General features: G+C 41.8%; 2 protein-coding genes and 1 long non-coding RNA gene across 5 annotated transcripts in view; 2 read left to right on the plus strand and 1 right to left on the minus strand.

Annotated features, from left to right (window-relative positions):
- Positions 1–20,486, minus strand: part of vps53 (VPS53 subunit of GARP complex) — an 87,531-nt gene that overhangs the window by 22,861 nt on the left and 44,184 nt on the right. For all 3 annotated transcript variants that reach the window (XR_013964605.1, XM_080772264.1, XM_080772263.1), the window contains exons 8-11: positions 5,141–5,219; positions 3,730–3,873; positions 2,589–2,731; positions 1,093–1,237 (exon numbers count right to left, since the gene is read on the minus strand). Coding sequence is in view for 2 of the 3 variants with exons in the window: in XM_080772264.1 (XP_080628390.1) it covers positions 1,093–1,237; positions 2,589–2,731; positions 3,730–3,873; positions 5,141–5,219 (511 nt within the window). In the remaining variant the exon portion in view is untranslated. The remainder of the gene's footprint in view (positions 1–1,092; positions 1,238–2,588; positions 2,732–3,729; positions 3,874–5,140; positions 5,220–20,486) is intronic.
- LOC308321231 (uncharacterized protein) overlaps positions 6,394–20,486 on the plus strand; it is a gene marked incomplete at its 5' end in the record, with an annotated part of 31,046 nt that continues 16,953 nt past the window's right edge. Inside the window, one exon of the mRNA XM_080772070.1 lies at positions 6,394–6,775. Coding sequence (XP_080628196.1) covers positions 6,394–6,775 — 382 coding nt within the window. The remainder of the gene's footprint in view (positions 6,776–20,486) is intronic.
- On the plus strand, positions 16,795–18,887 carry LOC308321402. Its single transcript, XR_013964606.1, has 4 exons — positions 16,795–16,864; positions 17,639–17,787; positions 18,055–18,158; positions 18,259–18,887. It is a non-coding gene; the product is annotated as an uncharacterized lncRNA (long non-coding RNA).

The raw sequence follows: 20,486 nt of genomic DNA on the forward strand, positions 1-20,486 counted from the left end.
CTGATTAAAACAATTAAAACCCATTCGTGACATAAGAGGACGATTCTATACAAAATGCCTTCTAAATTCTGACAGTTTTCAGAAAAAAATGTCATACATTTTCATGTCAAGGAACCCCCAAAAATTATATGTAATTGGCCGCCGACCCCCCCCCCCCCCCCCCCCCCCATCTGAAAATATGTTGTTCCAGGGACCCCCCCCCCCCCAGAAGCAAAGATTTGAGTTTGAAACATTCACTGTGAAAGAAGCACATTTTCACGATTTTTTCCAAAAATAGCAGACCTACAAGCTCGTATAGTGCGGCACTCCTATGAGCTTGTAGATCTGCTAGTTTTCAAAAGCTAAAAGTATAACATAATGCTTAAAACACCAAAAGGGGTTTCACGCCCAGAATGGGTTTCCTCCGTCTTTGAAACCGCGAGTCATTTCAAAGTGTCTCCCATGACATTGCTCTCTCTCTCTCTTCTCTCTCTCTCTCTCTCTCTCTCTCTCTTCTCTCTCTCTCTCTCTCTCTGTCAAACTGTGGTTGCACTACTTTCTACTGCCCTTTACGTTCATTCATTCATGGGCAACATTTCTTCCGGAGGCTCTGATGGAGTTGTGGCCTCAATAAGTTAAACAAAGCAATTAAACCAATCAATCAATGACTGAACGCCTGTCTGTGTGTGGATCATCAGACAGCTTTTTTATTATCACTATCACTATATATTCTCCATGGTGACACTTCAGTTTGGTCTTCAGACTTTAAACTGTTTTGAGGATTTAAAGCAGAAAACAGCATGTATGCACTTTAAGTGTGTGTGTGTGTGTGTGTGCAGTATATGGTAAATGGTGCATTCATATAGCGCCTTTATCCAAGGCGCTTTACATAGATTGTGCATTGCATTCACCCATTCACACACACACATTCATACACCGATTGCGGCGGAAGCCATGCAAGGCACCAACCAGCACATCGGGAGCAATTTGGGGTTCAGTGTCTTTGCCCAAGGACACTTCGACATGTATTCGAACCGCCGACCCATGGATCATTGGACGACCTGCTCTACCTCCTGAGCCACAGTCGCCCCTGTGTGTGTGTGTGTGTCTTACTCCAGGTATGTCTGAGTGCAGCGTGCGTCCAGAGAAACGCTTGGCCAGCAGGCCTTCAAAGTTTGTGGTCCTCTGGATGGCAAACAGAAGCAGCTTCACCTCGATCTCCTTAGCCCGCGTGCGCATGACTTTGGCTAGCTCCACCCTAAGGCGCACGCGCGCACGCACACGCACACGCACACACACACACACACACACACACACACACACACACACACACACACACACACACACACACACACACACACACACACACACACACACACACACACACACACACACACACACACACACACACACACACACACACACACACACCAGGGTTAAGACAGTGACACCAGAATAGAAATGTCTTGCCATGATACTTTCTATTTATATTTTTACAATATTTTTTACCTGACAAAAAATGCTCCAATTGTTGATGTTGATATGCAGGTAAAATGTACAATGAAACGGCCACAGATTCAACTACATGCCTACAGAGGCAGAGGGCCTGTCACTGAGAAACATCTGACAGCCCAGTTCTTGAGCTGAGACGTACAGTACAAAGCATACACGCATACAAAGCATTCACGCATACAACGCACACAAAAGCAGGTACCGAGATGTGATGAGTGGGGACTCGTCTAGATCACTGGTTCCCAAACCTTTTAGCCCCTGACCCAAAAGAGAAATTTGTATGTCTCCGCAGGACACAAACTAGTGATAATATTAGCAGATTTCTAAATGGATGGAATGTCTGGAGATTTTTTCTTTGATTCCATGCTTGTTACTCCCAGAGAGAAGCTCCAAGATTTGAGTCTCTGCTACCTCTGGGATTTTTAAAACAAAACCCAGTGATTAATTATACTTATTACACCGTGTACAGTATGTACAGTATGTATACGCAGGAATAAACGTGAATAGAGGGCATACAATGAGCGCACACCCTTATTACCCTCTCTACACAGGTGTGTGTTCCCCAGGTTCTATGTTCCCCACCATGCAAAAACAGGTTCTTTGTTCCCCACTTGTTGTTGCTAATTTGCTTATTTCCATCGCTCAAAATTATAATTTCTTTGTATATATCCTCTCTTCATAATGTAAATAATATCCCAAGTGGCACACTTGGGATATTATTTACATTTTCGATGGAAATAAAATACACTTTCGATGGAAATAAGCGAACTAGCAGAACACCCCATAGCCCCATTCAATTCCCATTCAATGCAAATGCAATTCATTGAGGGCTTATGGTAGGGAAAATAGCCAATAAGGAGCTTTTGCACAAAAAAACACCTGGACCTCTTTGGTGGGGACGTAACAACTACAAAGAAAGGTAAGAAAGATAAGAAAGCATTCTAGCATGGAATTCTCCTTTAAACCAGAAACCTATAACGCTAACCCTAAATCCTAAGGTAAGTGGGGAACATAGAACCTGGGGAACATAGAACCTGGGGAACATAGCACCAGGGGAACATAGAACCTGGGGAACATGTGTGTGTAGTGGAATGCACCTGGTGACGTGGCAGAACTCCACGGCGATGCGCTCCGTCATGCTCCACTCTTCGGGGAACATGCGTCCGTACTTCTCCTCGTAGTCCACCAGCTGCCGCTTGATCCAGGCGTAGCGCCGGTCGATCTTGTCCAGCCACGCCACCTAGAGGAGACGACACGGAGAGACGGTGGAGATCGTGTACACGACCGGTCACCATGAAGCAGGGCTGCAAACTGTCAATTACTTCTTCAATATCATCCGGTAATTGAGAAGCGCTTCTTTTTATAGTTTGTTTTATAATTGAATAAATCTATTAATAAGAACTTCAGGCCTGTTTTACAGTATACTTCATCTTATCATATGCATCGGTGTCGTGCAAAGATAGCAGATCTACAAGCTCACAGTGCGAGAGCATCGATATTAACCACTAAAACCCAATATACTTCACTGACAGGATTCCATACTTCATCCCCTCCCTTTATAATCCCCCTACACCAAATCTCTTCACTGAAAATAGCCTATTTTCCCCGTGACGTTTCATGAGCTTGTAAATCTGCTAATATAATACTAATGAACAGGGACGCTATAGGGTTCATGTGGTTACTAATCGACCATGATTTTCTCCATTACGGATCCAGACAGCCGTTTGTCCTGCCAATCCATTCCACAGTCCAGTGTTGATTTCGTCGACTAAAACCACGTTTTACTTAGTTTTAAGTAACTATAGTACGGCGAACTATGTTCACCGACTACCTTTTTCAACTAAACCTAAATGGAACCTAAATAAAAACTAAGCTATGACGACTAAAACTAAGACTAAAAATACTGACAATTCTGTCAACAAATAAAAACTAGACTAAAGTTTAAGGAAGGGGACTAGTCACTAGTCAAGTATCTACAAGCTCACAACGCGTTGCAGCACGACGCGTTGTGGGCTTGTAAATCGGCTATTTCCAGCAAGTGTAAAAACAGTCATTACAATTAACGGCATCAATGCCTAAATTTAGCCGACTAAAATCTTATGATATTTAGTCGACTAAAACTAGACAAAACTAACACTAAAACATTCCAGGTGACTAAAATGTGACTAAAACCAACTGAAAACTATTCAAGAGAGAGACTATGACTAAAACGAACAGCGTTCCACAGACAGCACTCACATCCTGGTTCTCCTGGAACAGCACCAGGTACTCGGAGAGGTGCTGCCTGATGAACTTCTTCATGATCTCCTGTTTGATGCGCGCGTCCAGCACGTTGGCCACCAGGCAGGCGTCTCTCAGGACGTTACTGGGACCGCCGGCCCTCTGTGGGGGTGGGGGCGGGCAACAGGTTAAATACTGTAGCGTGTGGGTTAGGGATTGAGCTCAATTGGACCCAAAAAACCTGAACTTTTAACATTCAGTAGATTTTCTGTGGTCCGGGGTTTTCTGGCTCAAACAAGTGATCTGATTTTCCTGCTGTTTGTGATGTCACAGCCTGCAAAGCCCATATTATTATGTCAATGGGATTTGCCAGCAGATGTCACTGTTTTCACTGCAGCTCAAAAGCATTCCAAACCCCAGAGAAAACCCCGGACCACAGAAAATCCACTGAATGTTCAAAGTTCAGGTTTTTTTTGGGTGTAATTTAAGTCATGAAACCTAAAAAGAAAAACAACAAATAAAGATGAATGAAAATTAATGTCATGAAACCTTTAGATAAAGACATACATTTTCACAATTAATTAAATGAGGTTTCTACAGTGGTTTAGACAGTGTGTACAATGGCAGACATACTTGTTTGTAGTCTTTAATTAAATGAGATTTAGACAGTGTCTACAATGGCAGACATACTTGTTTGTAGTCTTTAATTAAATGAGGTTACTACAGTGGTTTAGACAGTGTCTACAATGGCAGACATACTCGTTTGTAGTCTTTAATTAAATGAGGTTTCTACAGTGGTGTAGACAGTGTCTACAATGGCAGACATACTCGTTTGTAGTCTTTAATTAAATGAGGTTTCTACAGTGGTTTAGACAGTGTCTACAATGGCAGACATACTTGTAGTCTTTTATTACTTGAAGTACATTTGTTCAAACACACCAAACAAACATCTCAAAAGTCTCAAAACGTGAGATAAATCACAGAGTTGCCTGATTTACGGATAGATTCATTGGTACTCCTGAGGAGGACAGAGTGTGTCTAGTGTGTGATTTGAAAGAAATTGAAAATGAAAGTAATTTTTTAGTTTTACTGCCCCATTATATGATGACAACAATCTGTGTTAACTTTTTCTGGTTAGAGAGGACTACGAAAAACTGGAATTTTGCTTTAGGAAAGGTATTTTTGCTTTGGCAGATTTATTTTATGCAAAGCGTGGGACAAAAATGCAGAATGTTTTGTTTGTGTAAAAAAAAGAAAGATTTTTTTTTTAACTGTTTTCATTTTATTGTACACTTATGCAATATTGAAGCAATGATCTGTATGGTGTGTCCTATAAGACAAGTCCATGTGGGCTGGCTGGGCACCTCGGGTGCATGACACATGAATAAAGAATCTATAAAATAATCCATACATTATACAGTATAGTTACCTTAGAACCCTGGGCTGGGAAGGCCTCTTCGAAGTCAGCTAGGATCTGAGTTCCCAACTCACTCTGTGCTGCTTTCACTCTACACACAACAGAGAGAGAGAACACATTTTATTTTTTTTATCCCACAATTTTGCAATTTTTCCACACAGTGTCAATTATCTAATGTAATCCTGGGCGCTACACTTCCTCTGCTAACTTGGGAGGGGGGGGGGGGCAGCGGACTGACCTCATGCTTCCTTCTATGCATGAGGAGTCCAAGCTGCTTCTTTTCACCTGACAGGAGGTAAAGTTTCCCCCGGCCGGACGTATAGCGAGTGGAAGGAAGACGTTATTCCGACCAGTTCCTTTCCCCTCCACCAGGCGCCCCAGCTGACCGGGGGGGGGGGGGGGGGGGGGGGGGTAGTTTAGAGACCAGGATTACAAATGTTTCAGATGTTGTTGTTTTTTTCAAGGTTTTGGGGAACCCCTGTAAACCCACTCAGGTTCACTAGAACTAACATGATGTTACAATGTTAGAACCTCAGGACCAGCAGAGAGATTCTGGGAGGTGTCCTGATGTACTTCCCCCCCCTTAAACATTAATGTTATAATTTAGCTATTGAAAAATAGCAGATCTACAAGCTCATAGCACGCCACCGAGTGGCGCGCTACGAGCTTGTAGGTGTGCTATTTTTGAAAAACCGTGAAAATGTGCCTCAAATTTGGAACAGTTCTTTTCATAACAAACGTTTTTAACTCAAATCTTTGCTTCTGGGGAGGTCCCTGAAACAACATATTTTCAGATGAGGCCAATTACAGATGATTTTTGGGGGTCCTTGACATGAAATATTGAGTGATATAGGCCTAGAAACATAGGTATTTCAGAAAACTGTCACGATTTAGAAGACATGCAGGCCTAAATGGGTTAAAACTCCTTATTGATTATCATCATTGTGTAACTTTGTAACTCGGTGTTGGTTCTCCATAATGGACATTCGTGTGAGGGTTGTGTAACTTTGGACAGATGTTGAAGCTACAGATAAACTGTGGTCACCTCTAGCTTCCAGGGGGGGGGGGGGGGGGGGGGGGGGGGGTTTGCACAACCTGTGAATTAGCACAACCTGTGTTTGAGAATTTAGGTTTAGTACATCCTTAATGCCATCTATGAAGGCATTGTGCCAAAACCAGCCACAGGCTGACATGGTGATATTTTTGCTGAGCCTAGTTATGGTTATATAGTTCATATACAACGTAGTTACTATTTATTTGTACTCATGGCTCAAGGCTCTCATACTTCTATGGAGTTAGATATCTATGCCAAGCCAGACATGACAAAGAAGGTGAGAAAGAGAGATGGAGACACAGAATCAGATATTTATGCCGAGCCAGACATGAGAAAGAGAGATGGAGACACAGAATCAGATATTTATGCCAAGCCAGACATGACAAAGAAGATGAGAAAGAGAGATGCAGACACAGAATCAGATATTTATGCCAAGCCAGACATGACAAAGAAGGTGAGAAAGAGAGATGGAGACAGAGGACAGAGGGTAGATTGGGAGGAGAGAGTGGTGGAGATCTACCAGAGTGCGGACGACTGCGTCCCTGGAACACAGCAGGACATGACGGACAACGCAGCAGGAAGACAGGCTCAGGGTGAGTGTGATAAAGTTGTGAATCCTTGTCAATGTCCCTTTTATCCTTTTAACTCCTTGGTAGCCATGGACGTGATCCCGAAATATTGCCGTCTTTGTAATGGGTGCCAAGGACGTAACGAGGCCAATATTTTCAAAAATAAATAAATAATAATTTTTAATTAAATTAAATTCTTAATTTTTTTTTTCATCCATATTTTGAAAATTCCTCTAATCTGTTGTACAGGTGATGACATGCACATTACATGCATAATAGAATGACAAATTCTTTCTTACTTTATAATAGGCACTCGGAGCCTAAATTGGTGCCCCGCCCACTGGCGCTTAAACAGTTTAACGTGTAAAAAGAATACTACGAGTGTCTGTCCTTAATTCAAGAAAAGATTATTCAGATTTCATACGGAATTGTCTTGCAGCACAAAACATATGATAAGTGCACATTCTTATGGCCTGGGCTCTATAAGGCCATAACAAAAAAGGTTGAGAGCCCATGGGGCAGACCAGACCGGAGGCAACTAAAAAGTGTTTCATTAACAAACAAATTAATTAAATCATGAGACTTAAGTTTCCAACTCATAATGGCATGCTGCCCAAAACGCAGCCTGTGAAAGAATGGAGAGAGAGCATAGTGGAAGCATGGTCTGGACGAGGAAGACACCGGCCAGCCAGGCCAGGTGTCTCCCTTCCTCCCATTGCCTCTGTCTCCACCCTGCACTGCAATAGAGCACCGAAGTCTGACGTCAATATCGGTAGAGTGCGCAATCATAAAATCATGATTTTACCATCTTCCATTGTGGAGATATTGACCTTTTTCTAACACCTGCTTTTGCCTGCACGCTGCTCGCTTGAAAAAAACAGCAGAGATATGGAAGGTTGAAGTTGACAGACATTGACAGACAGATATAAAAATGAACACAAATAATCATCACATACATACACACTGAATGAAAGCCCTGAATGTCTACTTTTAGGAGGAAAACAAATACACGTTGATCACATGTACAGTTTGTCACTAATTGGCTATTGAATGCAGCTTGCGCCCACCAAGCAACAGTTCACAGGGGTGTAATTTTTATTATTATTACAGTATTAGTTTTTTTTCTTATAAAAGCAGAGAGTCTTCTGTTTCATACGGTATATAGTATGTACATGTCGCTATAGGCCTTATTTTGTGAATAATAGTTCTTCAAGGCATGGACCTGTACAACTGCATTCAATAGCCTACTGACAAACATGGGATCAATGTGTATTTGTTTTCCTCCTAAAAGTAGACATTCAGGGCTTTCATTCAGTGTGTAGTATGTATATGTTAATAATATTTATGTTTATTTTATATCTGCCTGTCAATGTCTGACTTTAAAGGAGAATTCCATACTAAAAGGCTTTCTTACCTTTCTTTGTAGTTGTTACGTGCCCACAAAAGAGGTCCAGGTGTTATTTTGTGCAAAAGCTCCTGATTGGCTATTTCCCCTACCATAAGCCCTAGATGAATTGCATTGAATTGAATGGGAATTGAATGGGGCTATGGGGTGTTGTGCTAATTCGCTTATTTCCATCGCTCAACATTATAATTTTCTTTGTATATATCCTCTCTTCATAATGTAAATAATATCCCAAGAGGCACACTTTACTACTTCTTTCGATGGAAATAAGCGAACTAGCATAACACCCCATAGCCCCATTCAATTCCCATTCAATCCAATGCAATTCATTGAGGGCTTATGGTAGGGAAAATAGCCAATAAGGAGTTTTTGCACAAAAAAACACCTGAACCTCTTTGGTGGGGACGTAACAACTACAAAGAAAGGTAAGAAAGATAAGAAAGCATTCTAGCATGGAATTCTCCTTTAAACCTTTATAACTCGCTATGACGATAACTTCATGATGATGATTATGCGCACATAGCTGATCATTGCCTCAATCGTAGCCCCATATGTGGGCAAAGAAGAAGAAGAAGCACGTAGGAGCGATCAACAATGGGGAAATAGCTTCATCCACCACGGCATCGAGAGAGACACTAAGCCCGGCTGTGATATTGTAGGCTATACGGTGCTGCGTTGCTACTTGGCTATCGTGTCATGACTCTTTAGTCGACTGGTTAACGTACGTGCCGTTGGAATGGGGAACGCGGGTTCGCCTCCCGGCCGAGGCTACATTGGTGGCAGCGGTGTGTTTGGGTAACCTCTACAAGTATGTTCCCAGGCGGCACAGACCTTAACCTGGGTAGTCGACAGCCCAAACAGTCTCACTCTCTGGGGCGGAGGTCCCCTCAGTCAGTCGAGCCTGGCTCCTGGCTGGTGCGCGTGGACGCGCTTCCAGTTTGGGGGGGGCGACTGTAGGCTATACGGTGCTGCGTTGCTACTTGGCTATCGGGTCATGACTCTCTAGTCGACTGGTTAACGTACGTGCCATTGGAATGGGGAACCCGGGTTCGCCTCCCGGCCGAGGCTACAATATCGACAAAATGACAACTCGATGGCTTCCGCAGTTTAGGATGAGGATGTGTATTCGTTATACATTACAAACGGGTCGATGACGACCCAGATGCCTTCATTGCGGTCTTATCACTGCAATTATAATGAATACAAAGGTTACAATCACAACCGATAGAGACGGCTGCATTGGCTGGCGAAGACGCTATGGCTGGCGATCTCCAACAAAATACATGTAAAGCGGCCAGTTGATCATGGCGGTCCCTCGATAATGTGAGTCGTTTCGTGCAATCTGTCCATGACTGATGACTCCATGTGTGTTGTAAACGTTATGAAATGCCGATCGTTGCAGGTTTATATACGGGCAGAGAGCAAATCACGTTATATCTTTTTCCGAGAATGAGAGAGGTGCGAGCCTAGGCAGTTGAAACTTGAAAGCACAGTGGCAGTGGGGGGGGAACTCAAACTGCCAACGCGATCCAAGACGAAGAGACCTCCCCCACAATGCTCCCTCAGGAGAAACCATGTAGAAACAGGAGGGGAGGGGGAATCGAGTGTATTCACACACACTAGACTCTAGAGCATGGACACGTCAATTTTAGTGGAATCCCCATGCATTCTCCCATCTGCACTTTTAAAGGCGCAGTGAAACGGAAATGGTGAACAACATGAAAATGGTGTTTCCACATGAAACACCGGTCTGAAGTTTCTGAACCAATCAGAGTGTCGCATCCCTTCAGGCAATGGGACGGTAGCTAGGGACGGTAGCTATGCTATCCGCAACACGCATGGTGTGTGTTTGTTTACAAATCAGATTGTCGGCCAGCTACACCAGTTTACTGTTATGTGGCTTATTTCTACCCTATAACGTTTCAGATACATATTTTAGCGTGATGATTAAGTTGAAACCGAGTAATACACCGTCTGGATGTTATCTTGAATGGGAATAATGGATTTCTGTAATCAGAAGCAGCTGTGTTGGACGGATGCGCAGATATGGGGAATTAAACGGGTGAGCTTCATTTTTATTGGCTTTTATCGATGTGTATCTCTACACGTCATCACGCAGCACGTTTTCGTTTTAATAAATAAATAATACAATCGTTTTTATGGACCTTTGATATAAAAACACACAGAAATGAGAATTTTCCCATTTTTTTGGCATCCATTGTTAGGTATGCCCATATGATGACCACAGATATGGTCTAAAAGTGTGAAAAACGTATTTTTCATTTCACTGCGCCTTTAATATAATTTATTTAAAGACGGTTACGCCGCGGACAAAGCCAATTCGGATCATGACGAATCATGACAATGAACACAATATTTTGGGACGATCAAATCATTAGAAAGAAGAAAAGAAAGTCAGGAGACAACACTATTTGTTTTGTTTTTCGTCTTATAAATTATTTGATCGGCCCAAAATATTGTGTTCATTGTCATGATTCGTCACGATCCGAATTGGCTTTGTCCGCGGCGTAACCGTCTTTAAATAAATTATATTAAAAGTGCCGATGGGAGAATGCATGGGGCTTCCACTTCCTGGGCCACTCGCTTTTCTGAAAGGGGGCAGGACTGCGGCGCTCTATAGAGCACCGAAGTCTGACGTCAATATCGGTAGAGGGCGCAAATCCACAGGTTCATGTACTTTTTATTTGCATTATAAATGTATAATCCCCATAGGGGGATTTTAGATCGCCTCATATAAGAACTGTGTTTGAAAAATAAACATGGATATGAAGAATCAACTGACTGAGAGAAAACGCTATCGTTACTGCTACTGAATTAGTTACATTTTCGCTAGCAGCAGACTGTATCATATATGAGTGACTGACTGTCGCAAACGATACAGAAGACACACCTCCCTGACAATAACGCAGAGACAGCTTGTTTATTTTTGGACCACAACGCTTATAGTAGACGATATTAAGATCACCCCGTGTTATTCTCCATAGAGAAATTACTTCCGCGAACCAGGGGAATCGAAGGGATGAGCGAGTTACGTCAGGACTTCGGTGCTCTATAGGAATAATATCCTTCACTATAACTCCTTTGATGTTTAATAGGGAATTCACACTGAGACGGACTGAATCCGTTTCATTGGAACCGTTTCCGAATATGGTTGCCTGGTCCCCGATGGCCATGATTCACATTGCCCGAGATTCAACAGCGCACCCTGGTACACTTGCATAACACACTTTAATCCTCCAGATGACGGTGTGCTTGATGGCTGGCGCGCACGGACACTGACCATCAACTGTGCGACATTGTCTCAAATAAATCCAGACACGCTGCATTGCATTGCCTCTTTGGCTCTTTGCCGTTATACTACTACTAGAATTTCGTGCGCGCTTCGCGCGCACTCATCCCAGAGCGACTTCGCCATGCACTATGGGAAGAAATAAATGGCGGGAGTTGACTCCACATGTAGTAACGAATGGGTTATTGGAAATGTACCATTGTTTTGTCCTGAATATTTCCACAGCCTAAGTACTAAAGGATTGTGACTGTGGGACAGACATACAGTCTGACATACAATAGGCTACACGTGTGCACAGTGAATAAACAATGACCTATATGCCCAGAGTTCTTAAATTAACATAGTTGGATTTTAACAGAAAGACTGATAGATATTTCTCTCCATATACATATCAAAGACAATGCCATAAATCAGTCAAAGTAAGTGACAGACTCAACAGTAGCACACAGCATGCAAGGCAGCGATGCATGCATGCAAACATGTTTGTCCAGCTGAGATTTAGTGTCTCCATCTCTCTGTGGAAGAGGTTGCACATGACCTGTACGGCCACACTGAGGTGCTCCAACACAAACACAGACACAAAACAACACCACGCTGTTTGTCCAGTTGACCCAAATCAACACCAATACCTAGCCTGTTTGTCCAAAACACACTATCTGCTCGCCACGTTTCTACTTCGCCACAACCTAATGTTAGTAACAAATGTAGGGGAGAGCCGCCAAGGTTGTAACGCTTCACGGTTGTAACATGGACGTTATCTCTTGATTGGTCAACGCCACCATGACGCCATCGCGTCAGTATGTGTACAGCAACGTACTCTACGTGCCCAGGAAGTTTGAAGTGTTTACCTTCAAAATGCGTATAATTTTACACCTGGAGTATATGTGTGCTACAATTTTTGTCTTTGGTGTTGGTGAATAAAAATCCACATGGATGTGTTCATGCTTATGTTCTTCATTAGTTTGCATCGTGTTTAGACGGAATTCACGTTCATTCTGGTCTGTAAGCAACTGCAAAGAAAACTTGCAAAAGCGGGTCATTTGTAACATGTGTTACAAATGGTCCGCTTCCATTCAATGCCATTATATGTAGGCCTAATATTGACATATTTGACATATTGGCCAATATTATATGTTCTAAATTTGTATTGTATTGTGTAGTGTATTCTAAAAGTAGTTTAGGGTTGTATAACATTGTACAACTCAATCAATCAAACGTTTGTTTAATCAATGTATTGCCCCATTGAAAAAAAAAGAAAAGCCCCAACTGGTACACCCGATACTATTTAATATTTCCCTTAATTATGTTTGTTACATGTTCTTATCACATCCATGGTATGAAAACAATGCTAAGGAGTTGCTTGAATGAAATATAATTGCTTTAAGCTGAAAACGGGTTATTAGTTATTATGTGTAGTGTAGTGTAGTCAACATGTTAAGGCTCGTACACACTGCCCGGTATTTGCTGCGATTATGCTTTCGGGGAGCATTTTTGGCGCTGGCCGACAAAAACCCCTGATCTGACGTTAAGTGGTGCCCAAATGGTAGATCACGATCTACAAAGGCTTTGCAGGTAGACCACATGACATGGCACTAAAAATATATATAATTTTAATATAAAAAACGATTTTTGCATCTGCCGCTTTAGATGACCTGAGATGACTTGATTGATTGACATCAAAAAGGGCCTGTCAGCTCAAACACACAATGCAATATTTGTTGTTGCTTACAATCATCAGTAGCAAAGTCAAATACCAACAAAAATAAAAGCTTACGATTTGCATTTTTCCCCCTCTATTTCCCATTCCATGTGCGTTTGTCTTATATGTAGCCTATATGAAAGGCCCCTCAATTACATTTTGTAACTATTTTCAGCAATGGGATGATAGTTTTATTTGGTGGGTATGTTGAGCTGGTCGTTTTGAAAGTAGCTCTCAAGTCCATAAAACAAACTAACATAGGCTACTTCTAGCAAAGTCAAATACCAACAAAAATAAAAGCCTACGATTTGAATTTTCCCCCCTCTATTTACCATTCCATGTGCGTTTGTCTTATATGTAGCCTATATGAAAGGCCCCTCAATTACATTTTGTAACTATTTTCAGCAATGGGATGATAGTTGTATTTGGTGGGTATGTTGAGCTGGTCGTTTTGAAAGTAGCTCTCAAGTCCATAAAACAAACTAACATAGGCTACTTCTCTATAAGCAGAATCATGAATAGGCCTATTTAATTTATACAAAAGGAGAAGAGAGAGAGAGAGAGCAATGTGTTTGTGGCTCCAACTTTGTCTAATATTGTTTTAGAGCAGTGGTTCTCAAACATTGTCATGGCAAGAGCAAAGGACCCCCAATATTTTTTCAATCTACAAAAATAATCCCAAAATAGCTGATAAATTAAATTACATTACTTACTAATCGCTTATTTGGCAACACTGGCCAGAAACGACCAGTTGCAGCTCCGTGACTGGGAGATGGGAACTTTCTGTTACAGTTAAATCAATATAAAAGTACCACACAACTGAAAAGTATCGCGACTGTGACCGCAAGGTAGAGACGTGTGTGGCTATAATGACGCACAGCTGTTATGTAATCGCGCATCTATAAATTCTAATCTTGTGTGGTATTTCTTGGGGAGACGGGACTGTGTGTGTGTGTGTGTGTGTGTGTGTGTGTGTGTATATACATATTACATTCCGTCGGTAATTCCCTGTAAGGCTATACCCACATATTGGTAGCCTATCCCAATATTGGCGTGACACATTTCACGTGAATAATGTTGTGTGCGCGCGTGCGGAGAAATAGAGTGATTTAATGAATCGCATGTTGGTGTGTGTGTGTGTACTGGGCAGTTGGCTGTGTGGCGAAAATAGGCAAAGTGATCGGTGTAAGGGTGATATTTTGGCACAATCCCATTAATGACAAAGAACAATGTTGATGTAACTAAGGGAATCGTCGAGTCATTTATTTTGTAAATAAAGAGATTTAGATGGAATAAGCGAAATAGCGATCGTATAATCTGTCCTCTTCCTTCTTTCTCTCATCAATGTCCTGCGCGAGATCAGATTCTGTGCTGCGCGAGATGACATTGTCAAGCTAGTGTGGGGGCGGGACTGGTAAGAGAGGGCAGTGTTGCCAGGTTTGCGAATTGTAAGCGAGTTGCAGTGTATGCAAGTAGCGTGGTTAAAGTCCTTGTTTCTCGGCGTGTTGTGGCAACAGCGTAGGCTGTTGCCTGGGGGGTGTGGGTACTTTGGCCAGAAAATGTTTGTATTAAACAAATGCATTGCCGGCGTGAGTGTGGAAGGGAGCCAGTGTTAGTGCCAATGAAAAGTCTATTTGGCTGGTGGTCTGGGTTGGGGTTGGCGTGGGCCGTGTAATGAGGAGATCGCTTACACACACTGCGAAGAGACTGCGAAGGGTAAGTGTGTGACGTCACTGCCCGTGTGAGTGTGTGTGAGAAGTGAGTGTGCGTGAGTCTGGTGTGTAAGATGGTGTTGTGGGCGTTGCAGTAGCGACGTAGCTGTTCGTGGCTTTGGTTTTCTGCCTTGGGGTGTTTCTTCTGAGTATGGGTACCACTTCTCCCATATATATAAGATACTGTCAGCCTGCCTGCTATTCACTGTGTCAGTCAGTTCTGTGCTCCAGTGTCGTGTTTGATATTAGTTTGCTATGGATTCTACTTTAGCATTATTATTATTTTGTTTTACTTTGGAAACTATGCCAAGCAAAGCCCTGCAAGAGCCATGTGTAGTCCGCAGAATAAGATCAGCGCGTACTGCGGTGCTGCACGTATACGCAGATTCAACAGGAGACGGGCGGCGTTGATGAAATCAGCTGGTGTTACAGCGTTGTGCAGCGGCTGTGTGTTTTTTTTTGCTGACGCTTGGCTCGTCGACTAGAGATTATGTCACGTTCTTAAAAAAAAAACAGTCCACTTCCTTCTTTAGGTACGCATGCATTCACATTGGAACGATCCGTATCTGAATTAGAGTTCTCATTTTCTGCCCGAACCCGACCCGGCCCGACATTTTAGGGCCGGGCCGGGCCCAAAAAATGTTATTATAATAAAAATAGCAATTCTGTTATTTGTGTAATGTGTAGGCTATAGTATGTATTTATTATGAAGAGGGCTGCGCTATGGCGATTCACTTGTGACAGGAGGAAGACAGAGGAGTGGAGGCGGGGGGCTTGGAATGGATTACTGACTGCGCAGGCAGAGAGAAGTGAACGGTGGGGTGGTTGTTTAATGTTTATACCGCTGGCTGGCCTCTGTTTTGCGGCGCACGAAATTAGCTTCAGTTCATAATGCTAAATGTTTTATAAATCAATCGGATTATCACACGATAGACTGCAACATGACAAAAACAGTTGCACTGAGCCATCTCGTTAAACCCAGCTGGCTGCGATGAATAACCTAATCATTAGGCCTAATCAACGATATATAGTCACCAACCATCGTCCATATAATGCTGTAGTGTACGATCTGACCACGCAATGTTACAGTCCACTGCAGGCTACAGGCTATTTGAATTACAAAATGATTAGTATTATAACCGCCGTCCCTCAGTGCGGCAGCGGCGCTCCTCGTTATATGTGCCCGATTTAAAATAACAGTGTTGTGTGGTCCCGAGTGCGGACCCGGGACCATAGTGTGAATTCCCTATTAGAGATACGTTGTTCAGCTCTAGCCAGGCCGGGGTTCACAGACTACAGTCTTGTTTTTTCTCTTTCTATCTCTCCATCAGTCACTGCAAACCTAGTAGCCATTTCAGGACAGCGCTCTAAAGCAGAGAGGAGGCCTCTTGGAGAGGTTGCGGGGTGTCTGGGGATGCTGAGGAGTCCTCTCGGAGTGGTTGCTGGGTGTCTGGGGATGCTGAGGAGTCCTCTCGGAGTGGTTGCTGGGTGTCTGTGTCTTATACAGATGTGTGTGATCATAGGCCTGGGCGTGAGCTGTGAGTATTGCATGGAGTTTGTCGCTTGACATTTTCTAGCTGTGACAACTATTAAGGCCTTGTTTAAAAAGCAGAAGTTTTTTTTAGTTTTTTAGTAATCAAATTCATCATTTCTTTTTGTATTACTGCATTGCATGATATGCATCTGAAAAGTATGATGAATAAAGTAGTGTTGACAAGTGACAATGCACATGAAAAAAAGGATAATTAACAACGTTGAGAGTTTCTTCTCAAATAAAGTGTTCCACCACAGATGCTTGACCTCATCATGAACAGTAGCGATAACTGTCTTTATCATCCATTTCTGTCCTTCGCAGGTCGTTCACCCTGCAGTAACATCACGGCCAACTACCATACTCTTGATACCATGATCTTGGAGAAAACCAAACTGACGCAGGAGAAGGACCAGCTTCAACGTGAAGTAAACCAGCTGAAGACACAGCCAGCAGGTGAGAGAAGATACAAAATAACTTAAATAATATCATTGATATTTTAATTATTACCTGGGATATAGAGGTAGAGATTCTGAGTAAGCTCATCACTGCTGGTGTATGACAACTATCATAGAACAATCATTACTCTTAAGATGCACGTCACCTGTTTTCAAGCTCATCTTTATATAATATATCGGCGTCACTAATGCTCATTATAACATGGCATAATTTGTCTATGTGGACAGTTCAGAAACCTGCCTACCAATGACATCATCAATGGGGATGGCTGCTGAAATAGATTTAATATTAATAATCTAAATCTATAAAGTATAACTAAATCTGTCAAATAAATGTAGTGGAGTAAAAACTACAATATTTTCCTCTGGGATGTAGTGGAGTAGTATTAAGAAGTAGGTGTAGCCTCCATGCAGCCGAGACCCAGCCTGCAACAGTCCTGCTAATCGGGCTCAGCCCTGTTGGCACGGTAGGCTGCGCGTTGGTCTGGTGAGTGGGAGCCCCGGCCCCCGGGTTCAATCCACGCTTCCGCGTAATGCTACATAGGCCTACCACAAAATTGAAATATTTAATTAACTAAAGTACAAATAAGTACAAATACCAGAAAGGTTTACTCGATGTGTGGAGTAGAAAACACCATTGATATAATAGATGAATAGTTTTAGCCTCCACTCCACTACATCTCTGACTACTATTATTATTACAACTATGTGTTAGAATTCATTATCGGTACATTGAAAATCCATCAGTTAATCTCCTGTTTGATGTTTTTAGACAAGTCGTGCTGTCCCAGTGGATGGAAGACGTTTGGACGAGGACGCAGCTGTTACTACAGAACTACTGAGAAAACCTGGCAGGAAGGTAGAGACGAATGTCGGAGTCTAGGAGCTGATCTGGTGGTCGTTAACAGTGGAGAAGAACAGGTTAGTTGTGTCCGTGTGTGTGTGTGTGTGTGTGTTCCCCCCCCCCCCCCCCCCCCCGTGTGTGTGTCTGTGTGTGTCCGCGTGTGTGTGTGTGTGAGAGTGAGCGTGAGTGTGTGAGCGTGTCCAGGTGCTATTTTTCCTTTATTTTTTGACAATGGGTTCTCAGATTGTCCACATAGTTGCATGTGACCTAATTCCATGATTATAGTGAAGAAGTGAATGTATTGGATACAATTAATGATGATTCAATCATGTACAAATAATCAGGTATTCATCAATGGATTGACTGGTGGTTCTTACTATTCATGGATTGGTCTGACCAGGACTGGGGGCAGCTGGACGTGGGTGGATGGAACACCACTGACAACAACGTGAGACATTTGACATGTTTTTATATTGTAATTCTATCAAAGTCACTGTATGTGAGTGACTGAGTGCATGTGGTTCAATATATTGTTGTTTATTGTGCAGGTACTGGGCCAGTCGATATCCCTATGGCAATGGAGACTGTGCAGAGTTCTATCCCGGGAACCCTGGAACATGGTATAATGAGGGCTGTTCAATTCGAAGGGGCTCAATCTGCGAGAAGTGATGGTTTTCACGTCATTGATCAAACTGCAGCTCCGTGTTCTGCTACAGTAGTAATTAGTAGTGAAGATCATATAAACCCAAACATTTAAGTACAAACAGTGGTGGAAAAAGTACTTTCTACTTAAGTAAAAGTATCAATACTGCAGTATTCAAATACTACTCTGTTGCAAGTAAAAGACCGGAATTCAAAAGTAGGCCTGCAAAAGTTCTGGCATTAAGATTTACTTAAAGTACCAAAAGTAAAAGTACTCATTATGTAGAATGTCTATAATTTAAAGTTTTCAAATGTCTAAAAAATCTTTTTTGAAAATAGCAGATCTACAAGCTCTCGATGCGTCAGACTCACAGTAATGTTAGCCAGTAAGATTAAAATGTACATTGGGCTGAAGTTACTCGTTACTGTAATAATAATACAAATGTAGTGGAGTAAAAGTACAATATTAGGATCTGAGATGTAGTGGAGTAGAAATACTTATAGTATTTGAATTGGAAATACTCAGTAAAGTGCGAATACAGCTTGTACTTAAGTGAAAGTCTCAATTACTTTAGACCACTGAGTACAAACTGTTGTAGCCATAACCACTCTAACGCATTAACACCAGGAAGGCACGTGTCATTTTAGATTCAAGCGTTCAAAAATAGAAGATATTAAAGCTGTCACAGCTTGGTGCCATGCACGCTGACGCTATGCGAGCTTGTACATCTGCTATACAAGTGAGCTTGTACATCAGTGATTTTCACAAGTGTTGCCTCTTTCTTATGTTATAGAATAGTTTGTTGAAAAGGAAGGGTTGTCCGCACAACTGTACGGACAACCCTTCCTTTTCATTGTACGTATATTTCTTGTTCAGCACCTGTAGCATTTCTGCAGATGTTTCCTGTTGGCTCCTATCTATAGTATAGTTTGTTGCATTAGTTTTGATGCAGTGATAAGTGCTTTTGTTGTAATTATTTTATTGATATTTTTCAATTTGCTGTCATCTGCGGCTCTGGAACTCCCTGGCCTTGGCCCTTGAATTAGCAGAATCAGTGCCTTCTTTTAAAACGCTTTTAAAAACACATCGGTATGCCAAGTGTTTTTCCTAATATTGTTTTTTAATTGTCATATTGACCTGTTATTTTCTTCATGTTTTATTGTCTCTGATGTTTTGATGCTTTGTTGTTTTTATGATTACTGTTTTAGTTTTAGTCTGTAAAGCACGTTGTAACTATGTTTGGAAAGGTGCTATACAAATAAAATAGATTCATTCATTCATTAATCTGTGGACGGTAGGACCCAGGGGATCCTGACCCACAGGTTGGGAACAACTTTAACTACTTGAGTCCCTAGAAAATAGCCGCTCTAAGCTCAGAGAGCGTGTTCTGAGTTTGTACATATGCTATTTTTTATCTTTTTGAACATTTTTATATTTCTGGAGTAATATGTGTTTAGTGTATGAATATTCATGAATATGTTTTACATGTATGAATATGCATGAATAATGTTGTTCAGATGTTCAGCTAGCAGAGCAGGTTGAAAGATCTTAAAGGGATAGTTCACCCCAAAAAAATATCTCTTTATTTAGGGCAGTGATTTTTACTGATTCATTTCTAATTCATTATTATAGAAAGAAATAATGCAAATGTACACATTTTAATCGCGCGATTTTGTGCAGTTTGAAAGTATTGTTTTTTTAAATACAGAAGGTCCTTTATAGGCTACCTATCCTGAATATATTCCTATAATTGTTGCTACAAAATTGCACTGATCTGTTCAGTACCACCTTGATAAAACAATAAACTATATTTTGTTCCTTAAGCTTATGTATTTATTCACTATTAATTGATTGACTCGTATTTCCTTAAATTGTATACACATTGCTTTAAAGAAGATGAATTGTTTGAGAGGTTTCAAGGTTTCAATCTGATCTCAGGTCAGAATGGGTTAAAGAAGACGAGTTGTTTGAGAGGTTTCAAGGTTTCAATCTGATCTCAGGTCAGAATGGGTTAAAGAAGACGAGTTGTTTGAGAGGTTTCAAGGTTTCAATCTGATCTCAGGTCAGAATGGGTTAAAGAAGATGAGTTGTTTGAGAGGTTTCAAGGTTTCAATCTGATCTCAGGTCAGAATG

The sequence above is a fragment of the Protomyctophum bolini genome, assembly GCF_963924005.1.
Source record: "Protomyctophum bolini genome assembly, chromosome: 9".
NCBI lineage: Eukaryota > Metazoa > Chordata > Actinopteri > Myctophiformes > Myctophidae > Protomyctophum > Protomyctophum bolini.